Source organism: Molothrus aeneus, unplaced genomic scaffold (assembly GCF_037042795.1).
Source record: "Molothrus aeneus isolate 106 unplaced genomic scaffold, BPBGC_Maene_1.0 scaffold_30, whole genome shotgun sequence".
NCBI classification, from domain to species: domain Eukaryota; kingdom Metazoa; phylum Chordata; class Aves; order Passeriformes; family Icteridae; genus Molothrus; species Molothrus aeneus.
Genome location: NW_027098964.1, coordinates 806,557 through 834,480, shown reverse-complemented (window position 1 = coordinate 834,480; position 27,924 = coordinate 806,557). Strand labels below are relative to the sequence as shown.

Here is a 27,924-nt window from a genome sequence, read left to right as displayed (position 1 = left end):
AGGGTCTCACCTGTGCTCCCCTGTGCCCACCTGGGTTCTACCTGTGCCCACCTGGGTTCTACCTGTCCTCACTTGGACTGTACCTGGACAGGTGAGGTTCTCACCTGGGTGTTCCCTGTGCTCACCTGGGCAGGTGAGGCTCTCACCTGTGCCCACCTGGGCGTTACCTGTGTTTACCTGGGCTGTACCTGTGCCCACCTGGGCAGGTGAGGCTCTAACCTGGGCTGTACGTGTCCCACCAGGTGCTCACTTGGGCTGTACCTGGACAGGTGAGGTGCTCACCTGGACATTACCTGGGCTCACCTGTGCTGTCCCTGTGCTCACCTGTGCTGTCCCTGGGCTGTCCCTGTGCTCACCTGGGCTCCCCTGTGCTCACCTGTGCTCACCTGTGCTGTCCCTGGGCTGTCCCTAGGCTGTCCCTGTGCTCACCTGTGCTGTCCCTGTGCTCACCTGTGCTCACCTGTGCTGTCCCTGTGCTCACCTGTGCTCACCTGTGCTCACCTGTGCTGTCCCTGGGTTGTACCTGTGCTCACCTGTGCTCACCTGTGCTCACCTGGGCTGTCCCTGGGCTGTCCCTGTGCTCACCTGTGCTCACCTGTGCTGTCCCTGTGCTCACCTGTGCTCACCTGGGCTGTCCCTGCCCCACGATGCCCTCGGCCGTCACCCGGTGGTCACCGGTCCCCATTGATCACCTGGGGACGGTGACGGGGGGGGGGACGGGACACACCTGGATCACCTGCAGGACTCACCTGAAAGCCCCGGAATTGTCCCCAAATCGCCCCAAATGTCCCCAAATTCTCATTCTCACCAATGGCCCCAAATCGCCCCAAATGTCCCCAAATTCTCCTGGTCCCAAATGACCCCAAATCACCCCAAATGTCCTCGAATTCTCATTGTCACCAAGATCCTCGTTGTCCTCAAATTGTCCCCAAATGGCCCCAAATCCCGCCCAATTTGGGATTTGGGAACATTTTGGGGGTCCCAAGGGGGATTTGGAGGGGATTCAGGGACATTGAAGGGATGGGGGAGGGGATTTGGGGACATTGGGGAGATTTGGGGACATTTTGGGGGGATTTGGGGACATTTCGGGGGGGGTCTCAAGAGGGATTTGTGGACATTTGGGGGGATCTTGGGACATTTTTGGGGAGATTTTGGGGACATTTGGGGGGATCTGGGAACATTTTTGGGGAGATTTTGGGGTCCCTGAGGGGATTTGGGGGTACATGGGACGCATCCCCGTGCTCCCAGTTTGATCCCAGTCACTCCCAGTTTGATCCTAAGGATTCCCAGCCCCTCCCAGTGCAGTTGGGGCGTGGCCTGAGCTGGGGGCGGGGCCTGAGCTGGGGGCGTGGCTGGGCCGGGGCCGTTTGGGTCCAGCCCCCCCCCCCCCCCCCCCCCCGAGGGCTCCGAGGCTGTGGAGAGAAAAGAGAAAAAATTGGGGTGAATTTGGGGTTTAAGGGGTTAATTTGGGGTTAATTTGGGGATTTTTGGGGATAATTTGGGGTTTAAGGGGTTAATTTGGGGTTCCAGGGTAAATTATTGGGGTTTTCGGGGTGGATTTTTGGGAATTTTGGGGTTTTTGGGGTAGATTTTGAGGTTTTTGGGGGTGGATTTTTGGCGTTCGGAATGGATTTTTGGGGGGATTTCTGGGGTGAATTTTGGGGTCCCAAAGGTGATTCTTGTGGTTTTGGGAGTGGATTTTTGGGGTTTTTTGAGGTTTTGGGGGGGAGGGGCTCTCCTGCAGCCGTGCTTGATCCGGGGGGACCCCTGGGAAATTATTTGGGGCAATTTTTGGGAGTTTTTGGGAGTCAGGGGCACCCCCAGAGCCCCAAACCCCCCCCCAAAAAAATCCCCAAATTCCTGTGAAAATGCAGAGCCTGAAATGAGCCCAAATCCCACCCAAAATCCCTCCCCCCAAAAAACCCTCAAAATTCCCCCCAAAATCCCCTCAGGACCCCCTAAATCCCCCCCCCCAGTTCCCCTCAGGATCCCCCAAATCCCCTCAGGACCCTCCAGACTCCCCCAAAACCTCCTCAGGACCCCCAAAATCCCCTCAGGACCCTCCAATTCCACCCTCACCCCCTCAGGACCCCCAAAATCCCCCCCAAATCCCCTCAGAATCCCCCAAAACCCCTCAGGATCCCCCCAAATTCCCCCCAAAATTCACCTCAGGACCCCCCAAATCCTCTCAGAACCCCCCAAAATCCCCCCAAAACCCCCCAAATCCCCCTAAATCCCCTCAGGACCCCCCAAAACCTCCTCAGGAACCTGCAAAATCCCCCAAATCCTCTCAGAACCCCCCTAAATTCCCCCCAAATCTCCTCAGGACCCCCCAAAATCCCCTCAGAACCCCCCTAAATTCCCCCCAGTTCCCCTCAGGATCCCCCAAACTCCCCCAAATCCTCTCAGGACCCTCCAGACTCCCCCAAAATATCCTCAAACTCCCGCAAATCCCCTCAGGACCCCCAAAATCCCCCCCAAATCCCCTCAGGACCCCCCAAATCCCCCCCAAATCCCCTCAGGACCCCCCAAATCCCCCTAAATCCCCTCAGAACCCCTCAAATCCCCTCAGGACCCTCCAATTCCACCCTCACCCCCTCAGGACCCCCAAAATCCCCCCAAAACCCCTCAGGATCCCCCCAAATTCCCCCCAAAATTCACCTCAGGACCCCCCAAATCCTCTCAGAACCCCCCAAAATCCCCCCAAAACCCCCCAAATCCCCCTAAATCCCCTCAGGACCCCCCAAAACCTCCTCAGGAACCTGCAAAATCCCCCAAAATCCCCTCAGAACCCCCCTAAATTCCCCCCAAATCTCCTCAGGACCCCCCACTTCCCCTCAGCATCCCCCAAACTCCCCCAAATCCTCTCAGAACCCCCCAGATCCCCTCAGGACCCTCCAGACTCCCCCAAAATCTCCTCAAACTCCCCCAAATCCCCTCAGGACCCCCAAAACCTCCTCAGGACCCCCCAAATCCCCCTAAATCCCCTCAGGACCCCCCAAATCCCCTCAGGACCCTCCAATTCCACCCTCACCCCCTCAGGACCCCCAAAATCCCCCCCAAATCCCCTCAGAATCCCCCAAAACCCCTCAGGATCCCCCCAAATTCCCCCCAAAATTCACCTCAGGACCCCCCAAATCCTCTCAGAACCCCCCAAAATCCCCTCAAAACCCCCCAAATCCCCTCAGGACCCCCCAAAACCCCTCAGGAACCTCCAAAATCCCCTCAAAACCCCCCAAAATTCCCCCAAATCCCCTCAGGACCCCCCCAAATCCCCCCAGTTTCAGGGGATCTGGAGTGGATTTTGGGGGGAATTTTGGGTTAATTTTGTGGAATTTCGTGTAAATTTGGGGGAATTTCGGGGGGAGGGGGGATTTCGGGTAAAATTTCGTCGAATTTTGGGGAATTTAGGGTGAACTTGAGGGGATTTGGGGGGGATTTGAGGGAATTTTGGGGGGGATTTTTGAGAATTTGGGGTGAATTTCGGGGGGACTTGTGTGGAATTTTGGGATGGATTTTGGGGGGATTTGGGGGAATTTCGGGTAATTTGGGGGAAAATTTTGGTGGAATTTCGGCTGAATTTGGGTAATGCAGGTGAATTAGTGGGGATTTGGGGGGATTTTGGGGAATTTCGGGTGAATTTTGTGGATTTCTGGTGATTTTGGGGGGCATTTTGTGAGATTTTTGGTGAATTTTGGGGCATTTTGTGCCATTTCTGGTGAATTTTGGGGCATTTTGTGCCATTTTTCATTGATTTTGGGGCGTTTTGTGCCATTTTTCGTGGATTTTGGGGCGTTTTGTGCCATTTTTGGTGAATTTTGGGGCATTTTGTGAGATTTTTGGTGGATTTTGGGGCATTTTGTGCCATTTTTGGTTGATTTTGGGGCGTTTTGTGCCATTTTTGGTGGATTTTGGGGCGTTTTGTGCCATTTCGGGGAATTCCGGGGGGGGGGGTTCCCGTCCCGCCCCTCCCCCCCCCCCCGGCCCCGCCCCTCCCCCGCATTCCCCAAATTCCCGATCCCGGCTCCGCCAATGGGAGCGCGCGGAGGGGGCGTGGCCAAGCCTGGGGGGGCGTGGTCTCAGGCCCCGCCCCCCTCGCTCCAAAAAGGGGTCCCGGGGCCCCTCCCCCCCCCAAAGGCCGCGGGGCGCGAGCGGGGATGGGGGAGGGGCTGGGCTGGGTGAGTGGGGGAGGGGCTGGGGGGGGGAATTTGGGGGAATTTTGGGGGGTCCCGGGCGGGATTTGGGGGATTTGGGGACAACCTGGGGGGTCCTGAGGGGATTTTGGGGGGGGGGCGAGAGGTTTTGGGGGGGTTTGGGGGGTCCTGGGTGGGTTTGGGGGAGTTTTGGGGGGGATCTGGGGGGTCCCGAGGTGTTTTAGGGGGATTTTGGGGGTCCTGGAAGAATTTGGGGGGTCCTGGGGGAGGGTTTAGTGGAATTTAGGGGGATTTTTGGTTATTTTGGGGGAATTTGGGGGGATTTTGGGGACATTGGGGGGGTCCTGAGGGGAATTTCGGGGGATTTGGGGGAAGTTTGGGGGGTCCTGGGGGGAATTTGGGGGAATTTTGGGGGTCCCGGGAAGAATTTGGGGGAATTTGGGGAGATCCTGAAGGAATTTAGGGGGGATTTGGGGGGAATTTTGGGGGGTCCCGGTGGGAATTTGGGGAAATTTTGGGGGATCCCGAGAGATTTTAGGGGAATTTTGGGGGGGTCCCAATGGGTTTGGAGGGAATTTTTTGGGGGGTCCCGAGAGGTTTTAGGGGAATTTGGGGGGGGTCCCGGTGGGAATTTGGGAGAATTTTGGGGGGTCCTGAAATTATTTGGGAGGAATTTTGGGGGGAATTGGGGGGGTCCTGAGGGGGATTTGAGGGAATTTTGGGGGGTCCCGAGAGGTTTTAGAGGAATTTTGGGGGGAATTTAGGGGGATTTGGGGGCTCCCGAGGTGTTTTAGGGGGATTTTGGGGGGGTCCCAAAAGGTTTTGGGGGGGGATTTGGGGGCTCTGGAGGGAATTTGGGGAGTCCTGAGGGGTTTCTAGGAGAATTTTGGGGGGGTCCTGGGGAAATTTGGGATAATTTTGGGGGGGTCCTGGGGATATTTAGGGGAATTTGGGGTAATTTTGGGGGGTCCTGAAAGAATTTGGGGGGTTCTGGGGGAATTTTGGGGGATTTTGGGGTGTCCTGAGGGGATTTTTTGGGGAATTTTGGGGGGTTCTGGGTGGGTTTTATGGGGGGGGGTCCTAGAGGGGTTTGGGGGGAATTTTTTGGGGAAAATTTTCACGATTTTGGGGGGGGGGGAATTTTGGGGATTTTAGGATCGATTTTGGGGAAAACATTGGGGGGGAATTTGGGGAATTTTGGGGTGGAATTCTTGGGGTTTGACCTCTGACCTTTGACCCCCGGGCAGGCGGTGCTGGCGCTGGCGGCCATCGGGAGCTGCGGGGTCAAAGGTCAGGCAGGGGTCACACCGGGGTCACGCAGGGGTCAGAGGTCACTCAGGGGTCACTCAGAGGCCGCTCCCTCTCCCCCCTCAGGCTCCGCCCCCTTGGCCCCGCCCTTCCTGGAGGAACCGGCCAATCACAGCGTGGTTCTGGGTCAGGGGGTGGAGCTTCGCTGCAGGGCCAGGGTGGGCGTGGCCGTGCAGTGGTCGAGGGGCGGGCTCATGCTCGGGGCCACGCCCACTCGGGCCCATCCTCGCTACCGATTGGTCGGAGACCCTGCCAAAGGTGGGCGGGGCTTAAATGGGGTGAAGGCATAAATGGGCGTGTCTTAGTGGGCGGGGCTAAAGGGGGAGGGGCTAAGGGGCAAAAAGGGGGCGTGGGTAAAGGAATGTCTTAAAGGGGTGGGGTCATAAATGGGCGTGGCTAAAGGGACTCAAAGGGGTGTGGTTAAATGGGCGGGGCTAAAGGGGTGTGGTCACAATGGGGCAGGGCTAAAGGTAAGGTTTGGGAATGGGCGTGGCTAAAGGGGTGGGGTCAGAGGGGGTGTGGCTAAATGGGGATTAAGTGGGTGTGGTCACAAATGGGCGGAGCTAAGGGGGTGAGCCCACAAAGGGGCGTGGCCAAAAGGGCTGCGTTAAAGGGGTGTGGCTAAATATTGGGATTGGAATGGGCGTGGCTAAAAGGGGTGGAGTTTCTGGGGTGTGGTCACAAATGGGCGTGGTTAAATAGGTGGAGCACAAAGGGGGCGTGGTTAAAGGGGCGGAGCAAAAAGGGTGTGGTTAAAGGGGCGGGGCACAAAGGGGCTGTGGTTTAAGGGGTGGGGGCAGAAAAGGGGCGTGGTTAAAGGGCGGGGCACAAAGGGGCGTGGCCAATTTGGGGCAATTTTGGGGTTCATTTGCAGCTGATTTTAGAGTGAATTGTTTGGGTTGAATTTGGAGCAATTTGGGGTTGGTTTTGGGGTGATGTCGAGCGAATTTTGGGGTTCATTTTGGGATAATTTTGGGGTTGATTTTGGGGTAATTTTGGAGTTATTTATGGTTCATTTTTGGGTAATTTTGGGTTCATTTTGTGGTGATTTTGGGGCAATATTGGGGTTCATTTTAGGGTAATTTGGGTTGATTTTGGACTTATTTTGTGGTTCATTTTGGGGTAATATTTGGGTTAATTTTGGGGTAATTTTGGAGTTATTTTGGGGTCCATTTTGGGGTAAATTTGGGGTTGATTTTGAGGTAATTTTGGGGTCCATTTTGAGGTAATTTTGGGGTGATTTTGAGCGAACTTCGGGGTTCATTTTGGGGTAATTTTGGAGTTATTTTGGGTTCATTTTGGGGTAATTTTGGGGTTGCTTTTTGGGTAATCTTGGGTTGATTTTGGAGTTATTTATGGTTCATTTTTGGGTAATTTTGGGTTCATTTTGTGGTGATTTTGGGGTAATATTTGGGTTCATTTTGGTGTAATTTTGGGGTAATTTTGGAATTATTTTGGAGTTATTTTGGGGTTGATTTTGGAGTTATTTTGGGTTCATTTTGGGGTTGATTTTGGAGTTATTTGGGGTCCATTTTGGGTTAATTTTGGGGTTCATTTGGGGTAATTTTGGGTTGATTTGGGAGTTATTTTGGGGTTGATTTTGGGTTAATTTCGATCAATCTGGAGCTAACTTCGAATTCCGTTTCGGGTCGATTGGGGGAGATTTTTTTGCCCCATTTTCACCCAGTTTGGGGCCGTTTTGCCGCTACACGAAACGGGCGTGGCCGGGGGTGGGGTGTGGCATCTGGTGGGTGTGGCCTGAGGTGGGCGTGGCTTGAGGTGGGCGTGTCCAGGTGAGCACCACCTGCGGATCCGCCCGGTGACCCTGGAGGACGACGACGTCTTCACCTGCCAGGCGGGGGAGGGGAACGAGACCCGAGCGTCCCGGCCCGCCCAGCTCAGCGTACTGGGTAAACTGGGAGGGACTGGGATAAACTGGGAGGGACTGGGAGGGACTGGGAGGGACTGGGAGGGAACTGGGAGGGACTGGGAGAGACTGGGAGGAACTGGGATAAACTGGGAGGGACTGGGATCAAACTGGGAGGGACTGGGATCAAACTGGGAGGGACTGGGATAAACTGGGAGGGGATTTGGTATTACTGGTTTATACTGATTCGGGGATTTTCATTACTGGTTTAGGGTTAGGGGTTACTGGGATGAACTGGGAGGGACTGGGAGGGAACTGGGAATATCTCCCAGTATCTCCCAAAATCCCCCAGATTCCCCCTAAAGCTGCTCCAGGACCTCCCAGTTCCTTCCCAGTATAAACCAGTAACCTCCCAATCCCCTCCCAGTTCCCTCCCAGTTTGATCCCAGTTTATCCCAGTCCCTCCCAGTTCCCTCCCAGTTTCCTCCCAGTCACTCCCAGTCCCTCCCAGTTTGTCCCAGTTTGATCCCAGTTTATCCCAGTTTGTCCCAGTCCCTCCCAGTTTGTCCCAGTTTGTCCCAGTTTGATCCCAGTTCCCTCCCAGTTTGTCCCAGTTTGTCCCAATCCCCTCCCAGTCTCTCCCAGTTTATCCCAGTTTGTCCCAGTTTGATCCCAATTCCCTCCCAGTTTGTCCCAGTTTGTCCCAGTTCTCTCCCAGTTTGTCCCAGTTTGTCCCAGTTTGATCCCAGTTCCCTCCCAGTCACTCCCAGTCTCTCCCAGTCCCTCCCAGTTCCCCCAAGCTGGAGCTGCTGGAGGGGGCGGAGCTTCCCCTGGTGGGCGGGGCCGAGGTTCGGATTCGCTGCCGCGCCCACGACGCTCGCCCCGCCCCCACCCTGGAGCTGCGCCTGGGTGAGAATTTGGGGCCGTTTGGGGCCATTTTGGGCAATTTTGGGTGATTTGGGGCCATTTTGGGCGATTTTGGGCGATTTTGGGCGATATTGGGCGATATTGGGGTGATTTTGAGTTTATTTGGGTCATTTTAGGGCAATTTGGGACAATTTTGGGGCAATTTCGGGTGATTTTTGGGCTGATTTTTGGGGGTATTTTTGGCGATTTTTGGGGCTGATTTTGGGCTGATTTAAAGAAATTTTTCGGCAATTTTGGGGACAATCTGGGGTGGTTTTGGGTGATTTTCGGTTGATTTGGGGCATTTGAGGTGATTTTGGGGCATTTTGGGGCAATTTTGGGTGATTTTTGGGCTGATTTTGGGCTGACTTGGGCGATTTTGGGTCATTTTTGGGGGGTGATTTGGGGGAAATCTTGGCCGATTTTGGGGTTGATTTTTGGGGCTGATTTGGGGTGATTTTGGTGCAATTCGGGTGATTTTGGGGTGAATTTTGCTGATTTTGGGGTGATTTTTGCTGATTTTTGCTGATTTTGGCTGATTTTGGGCTGATTTTGGGGGTATTTTTGGTGATTTTTGGTGATTTTTGGCTGCAGGGGAGGAGCCCCTGCCCGACGTCTCCTCCCGGGTGTTCGAGGGGTCCCACCCCAAACTGAGCTCCAGCGAGGCCACGGCCAGGTCAGCACCAGTACGGACCAGTACAGACCAGTACAGACCAGTACGGACCAGTACGGACCAGTACAGACCAGTATAGACCAGTATAAACCAGTACAGACCAGTACAGACCCCAACAAACCAGTAGAAACCAGTAGGGACCAGTAGAAACCAACCTGGGGGAGCCCAAACCAGTCCCAGTTCCCTCCCCAGTGCTCTCCCAGTATAAACCAGTAACATCCCAGTATAACCCAGTCCCCTCCCAGTTCCCTCCCAATCCCCCCCAGTTCCCTCCCAGTCCCATCCCAGTCCATCCCAGTATAAACCAGTAACTCCCAGTCCCCCCAAATCTCTCCCAGTCCCTCCCAATCCCTTCCCAGTACCTCCCAGTTCAAACCAGTACAAACCAGTAAGTCCAGTTCCCCTCCCAGTCCCTCCCAGTACAAACCAGTAACCTCCCAGTCCCTCCCAAATCCCTCCCAGTGTCCCCCAGTCCAAACCAGTACAAACCAGTAACCCCATTTCCCCTCCCAGTCCCTCCCATTCCCCCCCCAAATCCCTCCCAGTTTCCTCCCAGTACAAACCAGTAACATCCCAGTCCCTCCCAGTCCATCCCAGTTCCCTCCCAGTCCCTCCCAGTCCCTCCCAGTCCCTCCCAGTCCCTCCCAGTCCCTCCCAGTCCATCCCAGTTTCCCGTTCCAGGCTCGCCCCCAGCCCGGCTCTCCAGGGCCTCCTCCTGCTCTGCTCGGCCTCGAACGCGGCCGGGGCGGCTCCGGGCACGGCCGGGATGCGGCTGGACCTGGCCGGTGAGTGACGGGCATCCCATAATATCCCCCAAAATATCCCAAAAAACCCCAAATTAACCCCAAACTGCGGCTGGACCTGGCCGGTGAGTGACGGGCATCCCATAATAACCACCAAAAAACCCCAAATTAACCCCAAATTAACCCCAAATTAACCCCAAACTGCGGCTGGACCTGCCCAGTGAGTGACGGGCATCCCATAATAACCACCAAAATATCCCAAAAAACCCCAAATTAACCCCAAAAAACCCCAAACTGCGGCTGGACATGGCCGGTGAGTGGGGACATCCCATAATAACCACCAAAAAACCCCAAATTAACCCCAAATTAACCCCAAATTAACCCCAAACTGCGGCTGGACCTGGCCGGTGAGTGACGGGCATCCCATAATAACCACCAAAAAACCCCAAATTAACCCCAAATTAACCCCAAATTAACCCCAAACTGTGGCTGGACCTGCCCAGTGAGTGACGGGCATCCCATAATAACCACCAAAATATCCCAAAAAACCCCAAATTAACCCCAAAAAACCCCAAACTGCGGCTGGACATGGCCGGTGAGTGGGGACATCCCATAATAACCACCAAAAAACCCCAAATTAACCCCAAATTAACCCCAAATTAACCCCAAACTGCGGCTGGACCTGGCCGGTGAGTGACGGGCATCCCATAATAACCACCAAAACATCCCAAAAAACCCCAAATTAACCCCAAATTAACCCCAAATTAACCCCAAATTAACCCCAAACTGCGGCTGGACCTGGCCGGTGAGTCAGGACATCCCATAATATCCCCGAAAACATCCCCAAAAAACCCCAAATTAACCCCAAAAAACCCCAAATTAACCCCAAACTGCGGCTGGACATGGCCGGTAAGCGGGGACATCCCATAATATCCCCCAAAACATCCCCAAAAAACCCCAAATTAACCCCAAAAAACCCCAAATTAACCCCAAACTGCGGCTGGACCTGGCTGGTGAGTGACGGGCATCCCATAATAACCCCCAAAATATCCCAAAAAACCCCAAATTAACCCCAAAAAACCCCAAATTAACCCCAAACTGCGGATGGACATGGCCGGTAAGCGGGGACATCCCATAATATCCCCCAAAACATCCCCAAAAAACCCCAAATTAACCCCAAAAAACCCCAAATTAACCCCAAACTGCGGCTGGACCTGGCTGGTGAGTGACGGGCATCCCATAATAACCCCCAAAATATCCCAAAAAACCCCAAATTAACCCCAAAAAACCCCAAATTAACCCCAAACTGCGGATGGACATGGCTGGTGAGTCAGGACATCCCATAATATCCCCCAAAACATCCCCAAAAAACCCCAAATTAACCCCAAAAAACCCCAAATTAACCCCAAACTGCGGCTGGGCCTGGCCGGTGAGTCAGGACATCCCATAATATCCCCCAAAATATCCCAAAAAACACAAAAATATCCCCAAAATAACCCAAAATGTCCCAAAATTCACCCCAAAAAAATCCTAAAATTCAACCAAAAAACCCCAAAAGGTCCCAAAATTGTCCCAAATCTCCCCTAAAATCTCCCTGAAATGCCCCCAAAGCTGCTCCAGTCCCTCCCAGTATAAACCAGTAACCTCCCAGTAACCTCCCAGTCCCTCCCAGTATAAACCAGTAACCTCCCAATCCCTCCCAGTTTGATCCCAGTCTATCCCAGTCAATCCCAGTCCCCTCCAGTCTCTCCCAGTATAAACCAGTCCCTCCCAGTTTATCCCAGTTCCCTCCCAGTTTATTCCAGTTTATCCCAGTCCCTCCCAGTTTATCCCAGTTCCCTCCCAGTCCCTCCCAGTTTATTCCAGTCCCTCCCAGTTTATCCCAGTTTATCCCAGTCCCTCCCAGTTTATCCCAGTCCCTCCCAGTTTATCCCAGTTCCCTCCCAGTCCCTCCCAGTTTGATCCCAGTCCCTCCCAGTTTGATCCCAGTCCCTCCGAGTATAAACCAGTCCCTCCCAGTTTATCCCTGTTCCCTCCCAGTTTATCCCAGTTTGATCCCAGTTTATCCCAGTTTATCCCAGTCCCTTCCAGTTTGACCCCAGTCCCTCCCAGTCCCTCCCAGTTTGATCCCAGTCCCTCCCAGTTTATCCCAGTCCCTCCCAGTGACCCCCGCTGCCCTCCCAGTCCCTCCCAGTGCTCCCAGTATCGAGGGCCTGCCCGCACTGGTCCGGGCGGGGGAGGAGCTGCAGCTGCTCTGTGTGAGCCGGGGGGGGCGGCCCCCGCCCAGTCTGCACTGGGACAAGGTACTGGTTATACTGGGAGGGACTGGGATCAAACTGGGAGGGACTGGGAGGGACTGGGATAAACTGGGAGCGACTGGGATGAAATGTGAGGGGATTGGGAGGGACTGGTTTATACTGGGAGGGACTAGGAGAAACTGGGATCAAACTGGGAGGGAACTGGGAGGGACTGGGAGGGAATTGGGAGTTACTGGGATAAACTGGGATTTACTGGGATCAAACTGGGAGTTACTGGGACGGAAGTGGGAGAGACTGGGGTGAAATGTGAGGGGATTGTGAGGGACTGGTTTATACTGGGAGGGACTGGGATGGACTGGGATAAACCGGGAGGGAACTGGGATATACTGGGAGGGACTGGGAGGGCACTGGGAGGGACTGGGATCAAACTGGGAGTTACTGGGAGGGAAGTGGGAGGGACTGGGAGGGGAACGAGGGTTACTGGAAGGGATTGGGAGGAACTGGGCGGGACTGGGAGGGACTGGGAGGGAATTGGGAGTTACTGGGATAAACTGGGATTTACTGGGATCAAACTGGGAGTTACTGGGAGGGAAGTGGGAGGGTCTGGGATGCACCAGGATCAAACTGGGATCATACTGGGAGGCACTGGGAGTTACTGGGAGGGACTGGAAGCAAACTGGGAGATACTGGGATCATATTGGGGTCATACTGGGAGTTACTGGGATCAGACTGGGAGTCACTGGGAGTTACTGCGAGGTTACTGGGAGCTACTGGGAATCACTGGAATCAAACTGGGAGCTACTGGGATCATACTGGGAGCTACTGGGAAGGACTGGGAGTCACCAGGATCAAACTGGGATCATACTGGGAGGCACTGGGATGGATTGGGATGGACTGGGAGGCACTGGCATCAAACTGGGATCAAACTGGGAGTTACTGGGAGCTACTGGGAGGCACTGGGGAGTTACTGGGAGGAACTGGAATCAAACTGGGAGGCACTGGGACTTACTGGGAGCCACTGGGATCAAACTGGGAGGTTACTGGGATCAAACTGGGAAGTATTGTGACCATACTGGGAGGTGCTGGGAATTACTGGGAGTTACTGGGGTCATACTGGGATGGACTGGGATGGACTGGGAGGCACTGGGATCAAACTGGGATCAAACTGGGATCATACTGGGATGGACTGGGAGGGACTGGAAGGGAACTGGGATCAAACTGGGATCATACTGGGATCATACTGGGATGGACTGGGAGGGACTGGAAGGGAACTGGGATCAAACTGGGATCATACTGGGAGTTTCTGGGAATCATTGGGATCAAACTGGAAGGCACTGGGAACCATTTATGGGCGTGGCCTCGCTTTAACCCCGCCCCTTTCCCCGATCCCGTCCCATTCTCTGGCCCCACCCCTTTCTCTGGCCCCGCCCCCTCAGGACGGGCTCCCCCTGGCGGGGGCGTGGTCAGAGGACGAAGGGGGCGTGGCCAGGACGCGGCTCGTGCTCCGCCCCGCCCCCGAGGACGATGGCGCCACCCTGCGGTGCCGCGCCGTGACGTCACTTCCGGGGGGCGGGGCCAGCTCCAGCGTCAAACTGCGAGTGGCGTGTGAGGAACTGGGAGGGAACTGGGATAAACTGGGATGAACTGGGAGGAACTGGGAGGGACTGGGAGGGACTGGGAGGGACTGGAGATGGACCTGGTTTATACTGGTCCATACTGGTTTATACTGGTTTATACTGGCCCATACTGGTTTATAATGGTTTATACTGGTCCATACTGGTCCATACTGGTCCATACTGGTCCATACTGTTTTATAATAATTTCTATTGGTTTATACTGGTCCCTACCAGTCCATACTGGTTTGTACTAGCCCATACTGGTCCATACTGGTCCATACTACTCCATAGTGGTCCATACTGCTTCGTACTGGTTTATAATGGTTTATACTGGTCCATACTGCTCCATACTGGTTTATAATGGTTTATACTGGTCCATACTGGTTTATAGTGGTTTTTAATGGTTTATACTGGTCCCTACCAGTTCATACTGGTCCATACTGGTCCTTACTGGTCCTTACTGGTGTGTACTGGCAGACGGCCCCTCGGAGCTGACGGTGCTGGGCTCGGGGGCGGTGCCCGAGGGCGGGGAGGCGGAGCTGAGCTGCACCAGTGCTCCCAGTAACCCCCCAGTACGGCTGCGCTGGTGGCTGGGGGGGACCCGGCTGAGCCCCAGCAGCGAGGGACCCGCGCCAGTGAGGGACTGGGATGGACTGGGATATACTGGGATATACTGGGAGGGGATTGGGGGGGACTGGGATGGACTGGGATATACTGGGAGGGGATTGGAGGGGACTGGGATGGACTGGGATATACTGGGAGGGGACTGGGGGGGACTGGGATGGACTGGGATATACTGGGATATACTGGGAAGGGACTGGGATGGAGCTGGGATATACTGGGATAGAACTGGGATATACTGGGATATACTGGGAGGGGACTGGGATGGAACTGGGTTATACTGGGAGGGGACTGGGGGGGGACTGGGATATACTGGGATATACTGGGATATACTGGGAGGGGACTGGGATATACTGGGATATACTGGGATGGAACAGGGATATACTGGGATATACTGGGAAGGGACTGGGGGGAATGGGATATACTGGGAGGGTACTGGGATGGAACTGGGTTATACTGGGATATACTGGGATGGACTGGGAGGGGCTTGAGAGGGGATTGGGGGGACTGGGATATACTGGGATATACTGGGAGGGGACTGGGGGGGACTGGGATATACTGGGAGGGACTGGGATGGAACTGCTTTATACTGGGATATACTGGGAGGGGATTGGGGGGGACTGGGAGGGAACTAGGAGGAACTGGTTTATACTGGGATAAACTGGGAGCGACCAATGAGTGACCCCTGAACCCGAGTGACCCCGCGACCTCCCAATGACCCCCAGGGGGGCGGGGCCTATTCCAATTTGACGCTGCGGGGGCGGAGCCAGGACCACGGGGCCCCCCTGGTGTGCGAGGCCGAGACCCCCGGGGTGGGGACCCGGAGCGTGACGGTGACGGTCAGCGTGAGCCGTGAGACACTGGGACATACTGGGACATACTGGGATATACTGGGAGGGACTGGGAGGGACTGGGAGGGACTGGGAGAGATGGGGAATGGGGCTGGTTATACTGGGACATACTGGGATATACTGGGAGGGACTGGGAGGGACTGGGAGGGACTGGGAGAGATGGGGAATGGGGCTGGTTATACTGGGACATACTGGGATATACTGGGATATACTGGGAGGGACTGGGAGGGACTGGGAGAGACAGGGAATGGGGCTGGTTATACTGGGACATACTGGGATATACTGGGATATACTGGGAGGGACTGGGAGGGACTGGGAGGGACTGGGAGAGATGGGGAAGGGGGCTGGTTATACTGGGATGTACTGGGAATGGGGCTGGGGGGGACTGGGAGGGGATTGGGGTGGATGGGGATGGACTGGAATAAACTGGGAGGGACTGGGAGGGACTGGGATCAAACTGGGAGGGACTGGGATAAACTGCGAGGGACTGGGATGAAATGTGAGGGTATTGTGAGGAACTGGTTTATACTGGGAGGGACTGGAAGGGACTGGGATATACTGGGAGGTTATTGATTTATACTGGGAGGGACTGGGAGGGGATTGGAGGGGACTGGGACAAACTGGGAGGGACTGGTTTATACTGGGAGAGACCGGAGGGGACTGGGAAGGGACTGGGAGGGAACTGAGGGGTTGCTGGTTTATACTGGGAGGGACTGGGAAGGAACTGGAAGGGACTGGGATAAACTGGGATAAACTGGGAGAGACTGGGAGGGAACTGGGAGGTTACTGGGAGGTTACTGGTTTATACTGGGAGGGACTGGGAGAGGATTGGGAAGGAGTGGGAGGGGAATGGGATAAACTGGGAGGGACTGGGATAAACTGGGATCAAACTGGGAGGGACTGGGATGGACTGGAGGGGACTGGGAGGGGATGGGGAGGGACTGGTTTATACTGGGAGGGACTGGGTTATACTGGGAAGAACTGGGAGGGATTGGGGAAGTGCCCCTTTAAAAGGGGGCGTGTCCTCTTAAAACGAGGCGTGTCCCTTTAAGAAAGGGGCATGTCCCTTTAAAGAAAGGGGCGTGTCCCTCTAAAAGGGGGCGTGTCCCTGTCTGGCCCCGCCCCCAGACCCGCCCCAGGCTCTCTGGGTCGAGGCCCCGCCCCCCAACACCACCTTCCGGGTGGGGGAGGGGCTGCGGCTGCTGTGCCACGCCCGGGGGGGGCACCCGGCCCCCAAACTCACCTGGAGCAAGGTGAGAACGGCCCCCAAAATGGCCCCAAAAAATCCCAAAATGTCCCCAAAAACGTTCCCAAACCTTTCCTCGAAATATTCCCAGAGCGTTCCCAAAATTTCCCTGAAATATCCGAAAAAATTGACGAAATAACCCCCAAAAATCCTAAATGTTCTCCCCAAAATATCCAGAAAATATTTCCAAACGTCTCCTGGAAAAAAAATCTAAAAATATTTCCAAAAAAATCCCACAATTTTCCCCCTAAAAAATCCCAAAAATCCCCCCCAAAAATCCCAAAATATTCAAAAAAATCCCCCAAAAAATCCTAAAACTGTCCCAAAAATTTGCCTCCAAAAATCTCCCCCAAAAATTCCAAAAAATCCCAAAAATTCCAAAAAATCACAACTTGAAAATTCCAAAAACGTCCTAAAAAGTCTCCCAAAAAATCTGAAATATTCTCAAACAATCCCCCCAAAAACTCCTAAAATTCCCCCCCAAAACCCCTCCCAGTCCCTCCCAGTTTCCTCCCAGTTTATCCCAGTCCCTTCCCAGTCCCTCCCAGTATAGCCCAATCCCCTCCCAATTCCCTCCCAGTATAAACCAGTATAACACAATCCCTTCCCAGTTGCACCCAGTCCCCTCCCAGTTGCTCCCAGTCCATCCCAGTCCCCTCCCAGTTTATCCCACTTCCTCCCAGTCCTCTTGCAGTCCCTCCCAGTATAAACCAGTGTAAACCAGTATAACCCAGTCCCTCCCAGTCTCTCCCAGTATAACCCAGTCCCCTCAGAGTCCCTCCCAAACCCCTCCCAGTTCCCTCCCAGTTTATCCCAGTCCCTCCCAGTCCCTCCCAATCCCCTCGCTGTCCCTCCCAGTCCCTCCCAGTTTATCCCAGTCTCTCCCAATCCCCTCCCAGTCCATCCCAGTCCCTCCCAGTTTATCCCAGTCTCTCCCAATCAGTTTATCCCAGTTTATCCCAGTTTATCCCAGTCCCTCCCAATCCCTCCCAGTTTATCCCAGTCTCTCCCAATCCCCTCCCAGTCCCTCCCAGTTTATCCCAGTCTCTCCCAATCTCCTCCCAGTCCCTCCCAGTTTATCCCAGTTTATCCCAGTCCCTCCCAATCCCCTCCCAGTCCATCCCAGTCCCTCCCAGTTTACCCAAGCCCCTCCCCCCCAGGACGGCCGCCCCCTTTCGGAAGCCCCGCCCCAGAGCCGCTCGGGTCACGTGACCTCGCGCGCGCTGCACGTGACGCTGGCGCCCGGCGACAACGGCGCCAACTTCCGGTGCGAGGCCGCGCCCGCCCGCCAGGGGGCGCCGCCCACCCGCAGCGCCCCCGTGCGGCTGAGAGTGATCTGTGAGACTGGACTGGGGATACTGGGAGCGACCGGGGGGGACTGGGTTATACTGGGATATACTGGGAGGGGGCTGGGAGGGACTGGGAGGGACTGGGATAAACTGGGAGGGACTGGGAGGGCACTGGGGGGAAACTGGGAGGGGATTGGGAGGGACTCTGAGGGGACTGGGTTATACTGGGAGCGACTGGGAGAGACTGGGGGGGGATTGGAGGGACTGGGAGGGGACTGGGTTAGACTGGGAGGGGCTGGGAGGGCTCTGTGAGGGACTGGGTTATACTGGTTTACACTGGTTTATACTGGGAGGGACTGGGAGGAAGTGGGATAAACTGGGAGGGGACTGGGATGGACTGGGAGCGACTGGGAAGGGATTGTGTTATACTGGTTTACACTGGGAGGGAATTGGGAGGGGATTGGGTTATACTGGGATAAACTGGGAAGGACTGAGAGGGACTGGGATATACTGGGTTGTACTGGGAGGGGACTGGGAGGGGACTGCAACGGAACTGGTTTATACTGGGAGGGACTGGGATAAACTGGGAGGGACTGGGCAAGAACTGGGACAGACTGGGAGTTACTGGTTTGGACTGGTAGGGACTGGTTTGGATCCCCTCCCAGTCCCTCCCAGTCCCTCCCAGTCCATCCCAGTTTGTCCCAGTTCCAGCCCAGTCCGTCTCCATCTCGGTGTCCCCGCGGGAGCCCCGCCCTGGCCACGCCCTCTCGCTCACGTGCCGTGCTGGCCCCGCCCACCCGGCCCCGGAGCTCACCTGGATCCGGCCCGGCCACGCCCCGTGAGCACCAGTACAAACCAGTATAGACCAGTATAGACCAGTCCCCTCCCAGTAACACCAGTGACCCCTGAGAGCCTGCCCAGTAACCTCCCAGTAACCCCTCAGTAACACCAGTAACTCCCAGTATAAACCTGTATAGACCAGTATACACCAGTGACGTCCCAGTAACACCTGTAACTTCCCAGTACAAACCAGTAACCCCTGAAACCCTTTCCAGTAACACCAGCGACTCCCCCAGTGCTCCCAGTCCCTCCCAGTATAAACCAGTAACCCCGGTTCCCCTCCCAGGATATCCCAGTGACTCCCAGTCCCTCCCAGTAACTCCCAGTTCCCCTCCCAGTCCATCCCAGTAACTCCCAGTCCCCTCCCAGTCCCTCCCAGTCCAAACCAGTAACTCCCAGTTCCCCGCAGGGATCCGGGGCTGCCCCTCCCCCCCAGCCCCGCCCCCCACGGCGGGGTCACGGCGGGGTCACGGCTGCACCTGCAGGGGGCGCTGGAGCTCCAGGATCAGCCAATCACGTGCCGGGCCTGGAGCGCGCGGCTGGGCGTGGCCGTTAGCTCCGCCCACATCCTGCGCATGCGGCGTGAGAGCCTGGGATGGACTGGGTTATACTGGGATAAACTGGGAGGGACTGGGAGGGACTGGGTTATACTGGGAGGCAACTGGGAGGGAACTGGGAGGGTCATAAAGTGTTACTGGTTTGTACTGGGAGTATACTGGGAGTGACTGGTTTATAGTGGGATAAACTGGGAGGGACTGGTTTATACTGGGATCTGCTGGGAGGCAACTGGGAGGGAACAGGGAGGGAACTGGGAGGTGACTAGGATGTACTGGTTTATACTGGGATGTACTGGGAAGGGTTACTGGTTCATACTGGGATATATTGGGAGGGACTGGTAGTTACTGATTTATACTGGGATAAACTGGGAGGAACTGGGAGGGGTTAAAGAGGGGATTTGGGGTTACTGGTTTATACTGGGTTATACTGGGAGGGACTGGGATGGACTGGGAGGGTTATAAAAGGTTACTGGTTTATACTGGGATAGACTGGGAGGGACTGGGAGAGGACTGGGAGCTGACGGGTGCCGTACTGGTTCGTACTGGTTCTTACTGGTTCATACTGGTCCGTACTGGTTCTTACTGGTTCGTACTGGTTCATACTGGTTCGTACTGGTGTGTGCTGGTGCAGACGCGCCGCTGGTGAGCGCGGGCCCCTCCCCCGTGCTGGTTCCGGAAGGTTCCGAGGCCGTTCTGGGGCTGTCGGTGCGAGCCCATCCCCCACCCCAGGGGTGCACCTGGAGCGTCCGGGGGAGGGGCATCAACCCCGGTACTGGGAGGGACTGGGATGGACTGGGAGGGAACTGGGAGGGACTGGGAGGGAACTGGGATAAACTGGGAGGGGACTGGGAGGGACTGGGATGGACTGGGAGGGACTGGGAGGAACTGGGAGGGGACTGGGAGGGGACTGGGATAAACTGGGAGGGGACTGGGAGGGAACTGGGATAAACTGGGATAAACTGGGAGGGGATTGGAGGGGACTGGGAGGTTACTGGGAGCACTGGGAGGGTTCCCGGACGTTACTGGGAGCACTGGGATGGCCCGCGGGCGTTACTGGGAGGTTACTGGGAGCACTGGGAGGGTTCCCGGACGTTACTGGGAGCACTGGGATGGCCCGCGGGCGTTACTGGAAGGTTACTGGGAGCACTGGGAGGGTTCCAGGGCTTTACTGGGAGCACTGGGAACGCCCCAGGCTCTCACGGTGGGCGTGGCCTCTCCCTGAGCCCCTCCCCATTGGTTAACCCCACCCTTTTTGTTAACCACGCCCTTTTTGTTAACTCCACCCTTTTTTGTAACCCCTCCCCCTTTGTTAACCCCTCCCCCTTTGTTAACCCCTCCCCCTTTTCAACCCCACCCCCTTTGTTAACCCCTCCCCCTTTGTTAACCCCTCCCCTTTGTCAACCCCACCCCCTTCCTTAACCCCTCCCCCTTTGTTAACCCCTCCTCTTTTGATGACCCCTCCCCCTTTGTCAACCCCACCCCCTTTGTTAACCCCGCCCTCTTTGTTCACCCTTCCCCCTTTTTAAACCCCTCCCCATTTTTAACCCCTCCATCTTTGTTAACCCCTCCCCTTTTTTAAACCCCTCCCCTTTTAAAAAATCCGCCCCGCGTGGCCCCGCCCCCTTTTGTGGCCCCGCCCCGTGCGTGGCCCCGCCCCCAGAGGGCTCCCCGCGGTTCCGGCTGTCGCCCGGGGGCGCTCTCGTCATCGCCAACGTCACGCGCGGCGACAGCGCCGCCTACCGGGTGTGGTGCGTCAATGCCGAGGGCGGGGCCGGCGCTGACGTCACCCTGCAGGTCCAGGGTACGGGACACCCCCAAAGCCGGCCCAAAACAGCCCCGAATTCACCCGGAATGAGCACAAAATTACCCTAAAAGAACCCGGGACACCACCCCCGAATTCACATGGAATGGACCCAAAATTATCCTAAAAGAACCCCCGAAACCACCCCCGAATTCACCCGGAATGGACCCAAAATTATCCTAAAAGAACCCCCGAAACCACCCCCAAATTCACCCAGAATGGACCCAAAATTATCCTAAAAGAACCCCGAAATCACCCCCAAATTCACCCGGAATGGACCCAAAATTATCCTAAAAGAACCCCGAAATCACCCCCAAATTCACCCAGAATGGACCCAAAATTCTCCCGGAATGGACCTAAAATTATCCTAAAAGAACCCCAAAAACCACCCCCGAATTGACACGGAATGGACCCAAAATTCACCCGGAATGAGCTCAAAATTCACCCCCGAATTCACCTGGAATGGACCCAAAATTCACCCGGAATGAACACAAAATTCACACGGAATGAAACCAAAATTCACCCGGAATGGACCCAAAATTATCCTAAAAGAACCCCCAAAACCACCCCCGAATTCACCCGGAATGGACCCAAAATTCACCCGGAATGAACAAAAAATTCAGCCCCAAACTCACCTGGGATGGACCTAAAGTTACCCCAAAATTCCCCTGGAATGGACCTAAAATTAACTCCCGGAATGGACCCAAAATTACCCCAAAATTCAGCCCCGAATTCACCCGGAATGGACCCAAAATTATCCTAAAAGAACCCCAGAAACCACCCCCAAATTCACCCGGAATGAACCCAAAATTACCCCAAATCCCCCCCAAAACTTCTCAAATCTCCCCCAAATCCCCCTCAAATTACGCCGGGACCCCTCAAATTCCCCTCCAATATCCACGGGACCCCCCAAAATTTCCACCAAATCCCCCCCAAACGCCCCCCAAACCTCTCGGGACCCCCAAGCTCCCCCAGTACCCCCCAAATCCCCCCCCAAATCCCCCCCCAGTACCCCCAAATCCCCCCCAAATCCCCCCAAAACTCCCCCAAATCCCCCCCAGTTCCCCCTGAGACCCCCAAATCCCCCCTAATCCCCCCTAATCCCCCCGGACCCCCCAAATCCCCCCCAAATCTCTCCCAAATCCCTTCAGGACCCCCCCAACCCCCCGTCCAATTCCCCCTGGGACCCCCAAATCCCCTCCAAATCTCCCCCAAATCCCCTCAGATCCCCCCCAAAACTCCCCCAATTCCCCCTGGGACCCCCAAATCCCCCCCAAATCACCACGGGACCTCCAAATCCCCCCCAATTCTTTCCTGGGACCCCCAAATCCCCCCTGACCCCCCCGTTTTCGCCCCCCCAGTGCCCCCCAGCATCGTCCGCGCCCCCGACCCGGTGGTGGTGGACGAGGGGGGGGAGGGGCAGCTGCTGTGCGAGGCCCAGGGGAGCCCCCTCCCCCCCGGGAGCGTCCGGTGGGCGCGGCTGGTGAGGGGCAAAGGGGACTGGGGGGGATTTGGGGGGTCCTGAGGGGATTTGGGGGGTCCTGAGGGGATTTGGGGGAGATTTGGGGGATCCTGGGGGGATTTGGGCAGGTTTGGGGAGGATCTCGGGGGTCCTGAGAGGATCTGGGAGGGATTTGGGGGGTCCGGGGGGGATTTGAGGGGGATTTGGGGGATCCTGGGGGCTATTTCGGGGGTCCTGAGTGGATATGGGAGGGATTTGGGGGGTTTAGGGGGGATCTGGGGAGGGTCTGGGGGGGATTTGGGGGGTCCGGGTGGGATTTGGGGAGGATTTGGGGGGGGTTTGGGGGGTCCTGGGGAGGATTTAGGGACGATTTGGGGGGTCCCGAGGGGTCCTGGGGCGATTTGGGGAGGTTCTGGGGGGGATTTGGGGCGTCCCGAGGGGATATGGGGGGGATTTGGGGGGTTTAGGGGGGATCTGGGGAGGATTTGGGGGGTCCCGAGGGGATATGGGAGGGATGTGGGGGGTCCTGGGGCGATTTGGGGAGGATCTGGGGGGTCCTGAGGGGATATGGGAGGGATTTGGGGGGTTTAGGGGGGATTTGGGGGAGATTTGGGGATGGTTTGGGGGCTCCTGGGAGATTTGTGGGGGGATTTTGGGGAAGATTTGGGGGGGATTTGGGGGAGTTTTGGAGGCTTAGGGGGATTTTTTTGGGGGGGGGGGGTTATTTTTGGGCTATTTTTGGTGCCATTTTTGGGTTGTTTTGAGGTTATTTTGGTGCCGTTTTTTGGGTTATATTTGGGCTATTTTGGGGCTATTCCAGGGCTACTTTTGATCTATTTTTGGTCCATTTCAGGGCTAATTTTGGGCTATTTTTTGGTGCCATTTTGGGGCTATTTTGGGGTTATTTTGGTGCCATTTTTGGGTTATTTTTAGGTTGTTTCTGTGCTGGTTTTGGGCTATTTTTGGGGTTATTTTTGGTCCTATTTTTGGGTTATTTCTGGGCTATTTTAGGTCTATTTCGGGTTATATTCAGGACCATTTTTGGGATATTTCGGGGCTGTTTTCGGAATATTTTTTATTATTTCAGGGCGCTTTTTTTTGGCTATTTTTGGGGCTATTTTGGGGCTATTTTTGGGGCTATTTTAGGGCTATTTTTAGGGCTATTTCAGTGCTGGTTTTAGACTATTTTGGGTTAATTTCAGTGTCATTTTTGGGTTATTTTTGGGCTATTTTTGGTCTATTTCGGGGCTATTTTGGTGCTTATTTTTTGCTATTTTCAGGCAATTTTGTGACAACTTTTGGGCTATTTTTTGGCCAATTTCAGGTGTATTTCAGTGCAGCTTTTGGGCTATTTTGGGTCAATTTCGGAGCCGTTTTTTTTTTAGTTATTTTGGGGGTATTTTGTGCTATTTTTCGGCCGTTTTGCTTCAATTCCAGCTCCATTTCCAGCCCCTTTTCCCTCTCTCTGCACCCCCAGGGCGACTCGGGGTCCCCCCTGGATCTCCCCGCGGGGCTGGAGCCGCTGCCGGGGGGTCCCGGGGGGGCCCTGAGGGTCTCGGGGGCGCGGCGGGACCTGGGGGGTCCCTACGAGTGCAGGGTGGACTCGGGGGTGCCGCCCCCCGCCCGCGCCATCGTCCGGCTGCTCGTCAGATGTGAGACCGGGGGGCGGGGCTAAACCGGCCTGGGGGCGGGGCTAAATGGGGTGGGGGAGGAGCCAAAGGGGTGTGGGAGGGGCTAAAGGGGGTGGGATTAATGGGGGAGGGATTAAATGTGCCGCCCCCAGCCCGCGCCATCGTCCGGCTGCTCGTCAGATGTGAGACCGGGGGGGCGGGGCTAAACCGGCCTGGGGGCGGGGCTAAATGGGGTGGGGTCAATGGGGGAGGGGTTAAACAAGGAGTGGGAGGGGTTAAATGAGGAATGGGAGGAGTTAAATGAGGAGTGGGAGGGGTTAAATGTGCACTTGGGGGTGCCGCTCTCCACCCGCGCCATCGTCAGATGTGACACCGGGGGGCGGGGTTAAATCGGTCTGGGGGCGGGGCTAAACCGGGCTGGGGGAGGAGCCAAAGGGGTTGGGTTAATGGGGGAGGGGTTACATGTGGAGTGGGAGGGGTTAAATGCGGAGTGGACGGGGTTAAAAGCAAACTCAGGGGTTCCGCCCCCTGCCTGCACCATCGTCATATGTGAGAGGTGGGCGGGGCCAAACCAGGCTGGAGGCGGAGCTAAAAGGGCTGGGGGAGGGGCTAAAGGGGGTGGAGTTAATGGGGAGGGGTTAAATGGGGAAGGGGAGGGGTTAAAAGGAGCCAAGAAGGGGTTAAATGAGTGGGGGAGGAGCTAAATGGGGCGTGGTTAAGGGGAGAAAGGGAGGGGCTAAAAAGGGTGGGGCAAAGGGGAGGAACCAAATGTGGGCGTGGCCACAATCAGCAAATAGGAGCCACCCTCCTCCTGACCCCACCCCCTTCTTTTTCAGACGGTCCCGAGATGGAGGCGGAGCCAGAGGAGGGGCCGGGGGCGGGGCCGGGGGTGGTGCTGGTGCCCGAGGGGGCGGAGTCAGCGACGCTGCGGTGCCGGGCCCAGGGAGTGCCGGGGGTGGAGCTAAACTGGGAGAGCAGTGGGCGGAGCCTGAGAACTGGGGAGCCAGGGTGAGGAACTGGGTTATACTGGGAGGGACTGGGAGGAGATTTGGGGTTACTGGTTTATACTGGTTCTGGGTTTTGGTTACTGGTTTAAGGTTAGGGGTTATTGGGACAAACTGGGAGGGACTGGGACAAACTGGGAGGGATTGGGAGGGAACTGGGAGGGACTGGGAGGGGATTTGGGGTTACTGGTTAATACTGGTTCTGGGTTTCTTGTTACTGGTTTAGGGTTAGGGGGTTACTGGGAGACAACTGGGAGGGACTGGGACGAACTGGGAAGGACTGGGAATATCCCCCCAAAATCACCCCAGAGCTACTCCAGGACCTCCCAGTTCCCTCCCAGTATAAACCAGTAACCCCAAATCCCCTTTTTACCCATTCCAGTCCCCCCCAATCCCCTCCCAGTTCCTCCCAGTGCTCTTCCAGTCCCTCCCACTAACCGCAAACCAGTAGAAACCAGTAACCCCAAATCCCATTTTAACCCCTCCCAGTCCCTCCCAGTCCCATCCCAGTCCCTCCCAATGCCTCCCAATCCCCTCCCAGTTCCTCCCAGTCCCTTCCCAGTTTATCCCAATCTCCTCCCAGTCCCTCCCAGTGCCCCCCACTGACCCCAGTCTCCCCCATACTGGTCCCAGTTCGCCCTTCCAGGAGCTCCAGTGGCGGGAGGGGCCCTGGACCAGCTCCGTGCTCAGCGTCACCAACGTCACCGGGGCCCGGGCGCGCCTGCGCCGCCGCTTCCTCCAGTCCCACCAGTCCTCCCAGTCCTCCCAGTCCCACCAGTACCCCCGGCCCCGCTACCGCTACCAGAACGTGCCCCCGGCACCACCAGACTGGGAGCACTGGGAGCACTGGGAGCACTGGGAGGGGGCCAACGGCACCGTGGGCGTCTTCGACTGCGTGGCCACCAACGAGAGGGGAACGGCCAGGAGGAGGCTGAGGCTGCAGCTGGGGGGTGGGCATGGACTGGGAGGGACTGGGAGGGACTGGGATGGGATTGGAGGGGAGTGGGATAAACTGGGAGGGACTGGGAAGGGACTGGGAGGGGTTTAGGGGAGAGTTGGAAAGGATTGGCAGGGACTGGGCGGTTACTGGTTTATACTGGGAAGGGACTGGGAGGGACTGGGATAAACTGGGGGGCAACTGGGAAGGACTGGGATGTACTGAGAGGGGATTGGGAGGGACTGGGATATACTGGGAGGGACTGGGAGGGGTTAAAAGGGGCCTGGGATTTACTGGTTTATACTGGGGAGCACTGGGAGGGGAATTGAGGGTACTGGGATCAAACTGGGATCATACTGGGAGTTTACTGGGAGCCCTGGGCCCATACTGGGAGGTTACTGGAAGCACTGGGATCGCACTGCGAGGTTACTGGGAGTTACTGGGATCACACCAGTTCCTTTCCCCGCCCCCCCCAGACCGTCCGGACCCGCCCCGGGCCCTGCGGCTCTCGGGGCTCTCGGGGACCTCCCTGAGCCTGGCCTGGGATCCCGGCTGGGATGGGGGCCTGGCCCAGCACTTCCTGCTCCGGTAGGGGGCGCCCTGACCCTCCCCGAGCCACTTCCGGTTTCTCTGACGTCACTCCCGTTCCACCCAGACTGACTTCCGGTCATTTCGAGCGGTCTTTGGGTCACTTCCGGGCTTTCCAGCCCAATTTCCGGTTGTGTTGCATCACTTCTGGTTTGCCCATACTGTGTTCTGGCTGATTACTTCTTTCTCTGTGCCCGGTGTCCCCAGCCGAACTTCCGGTTCTGTAGCCTCACTTCCGGTCCACCCCTACAAGCTTCCGGCCGCTTCCTTTGTTCTCTGTGTTGCTTTCGATTCCCCACAAGGAACTTCCGGTTCTGGTGTGTCACTTCCGGTCCGCCCATACTAACTTCCGGCCCCTTTTTTCCTGCTCTTTGTAACTTCCGGTCGCACGACCCCAACTTCTGGTAATCCAGCATCACTTCCGGTCCGCCTACCTAAATTTAACTTCTTTTAATGGTTCCCGTCTTGTCCCCGCCCCCTTTTCTTCTTGTCACGGGGTTTCCCGGCCGCTCCCCGCTCCGACTTCCGGCCACGGCCTTTCCTCAGTTTCTCTCTGCCCCTCCCCCACAGCGCAGACGGGCCAGACGCTCCTCCCCCACCCGCCCATCTCGTCACTTCCGGTTTCTCCCTCACGCTGGGCGGGCTCCGTCCGGACACGCCCTATGACGTCACCGTGCACGCGCGCAATGCCCGCGGGGACAGCGCCCCCGTGCGGCTGAGAGCCGTCACTTCCGGTAGGAAAATGGCGCCGAAAAACCCAAAATTAAGGTGAGGGGGGAGGGGGCGGGGCCTGGAGGTGACGGCAGAAGAGGAGCGGGAGCAAAAATAGCCGCCGGAAGTTGTATGAGGGGACTTCCGGTTCTTACCCGGAAGTTGGGGCTTGCCGGGGGTGGGAATTTTGTTAAGGGAATGATGCCGGGGCGGAACCGGAAATGGATGTGGAGAAAAGAGGAAGTTGGTGGGAGAACCGGAAGCCGCTTCTTTGGGTGGTAAAAATTGAGGGGAAAATGAAAACCGGAACCGGAAATCACAGTAGCACCGGAAGTGAGGGGGATAAACCCGGAAGCTGCTGTGAGGAATGACTGAAATGAGTGGGCGTGGCTATAATGGGACCCGAAAGTAAACCGGAAGTGGCATACATTGGACCGGAAGTGCATATTTTTCACTTTCTATTTGCTTTCAGCTCTTCCGGAGGCCCGGCCCCCAGTGTGGGAGGCACCAGAAGCGCCCCCGGGCGGCGGGGAGGACCCGGCCGTGCCCGTCCTGCAGGGGGCGCTCGGAGCCATGGCTGGGACCCTCCTGGCTGTGCTGGGGGCGGGGCTTGGCTGCTGCTACTTCCGGTTGGGGCGGGGCCGGCACCACCGTGCGGGCACACAGGGGGAGGAGACGGTGAGGGGGGAGGGGCGGGATGGGGGAGGGGCGGGGGCAGTTTTGAATGGGGGAGGGGCAATTGGAGGGTGGGGGAGGGGCTTATTCAGGAGTGGAGGAAGAGTGGGTTCGACAGGTGGGGGAGGGGCGGTTTTGGGGTGGGGGAGGGGCCATTTTACAGGTGGGGGAGGGGCAATATTAAGG

At 56.5% G+C, this 27,924-nt stretch overlaps 1 protein-coding gene across 1 annotated transcript; it reads left to right on the top strand.

Annotated features, from left to right (window-relative positions):
• The first annotated feature begins 647 nt into the window (after positions 1–647).
• On the top strand, positions 648–27,922 carry NPHS1 (NPHS1 adhesion molecule, nephrin). The gene is made up of 26 exons (XM_066570825.1): positions 648–701; positions 5,402–5,444; positions 5,529–5,720; positions 7,256–7,372; positions 8,110–8,238; positions 8,830–8,971; positions 9,590–9,693; positions 11,836–11,954; positions 13,346–13,514; positions 14,003–14,143; positions 14,843–14,998; positions 16,126–16,250; positions 17,404–17,581; positions 18,238–18,370; positions 18,782–18,954; positions 19,561–19,698; positions 20,590–20,730; positions 22,092–22,213; positions 23,670–23,844; positions 24,660–24,825; positions 25,461–25,777; positions 26,241–26,352; positions 26,424–26,756; positions 26,923–27,086; positions 27,536–27,741; positions 27,902–27,922. Exons 1-26 carry the CDS (start codon positions 648–650, stop codon positions 27,920–27,922), a joined length of 3,870 nt encoding a protein of 1,289 aa, XP_066426922.1.
• Positions 27,923–27,924: the final 2 nt, after the last annotated feature.

Coding starts and splice junctions, on each gene's coding strand:
- NPHS1 (XM_066570825.1), top strand. CDS start 648: ATGCCCTCGGCCGTCACCCGGTGGTCACCGGTCCCCATTGATCACCTG. Junction 5,445..5,528: donor CGGGAGCTGCGGGGTCAAAG/GTCAGGCAGGGG, acceptor CTCCCCCCTCAG/GCTCCGCCCCCTTGGCCCCG. Junction 18,955..19,560: donor CCACATCCTGCGCATGCGGC/GTGAGAGCCTGG, acceptor GTGCTGGTGCAG/ACGCGCCGCTGGTGAGCGCG.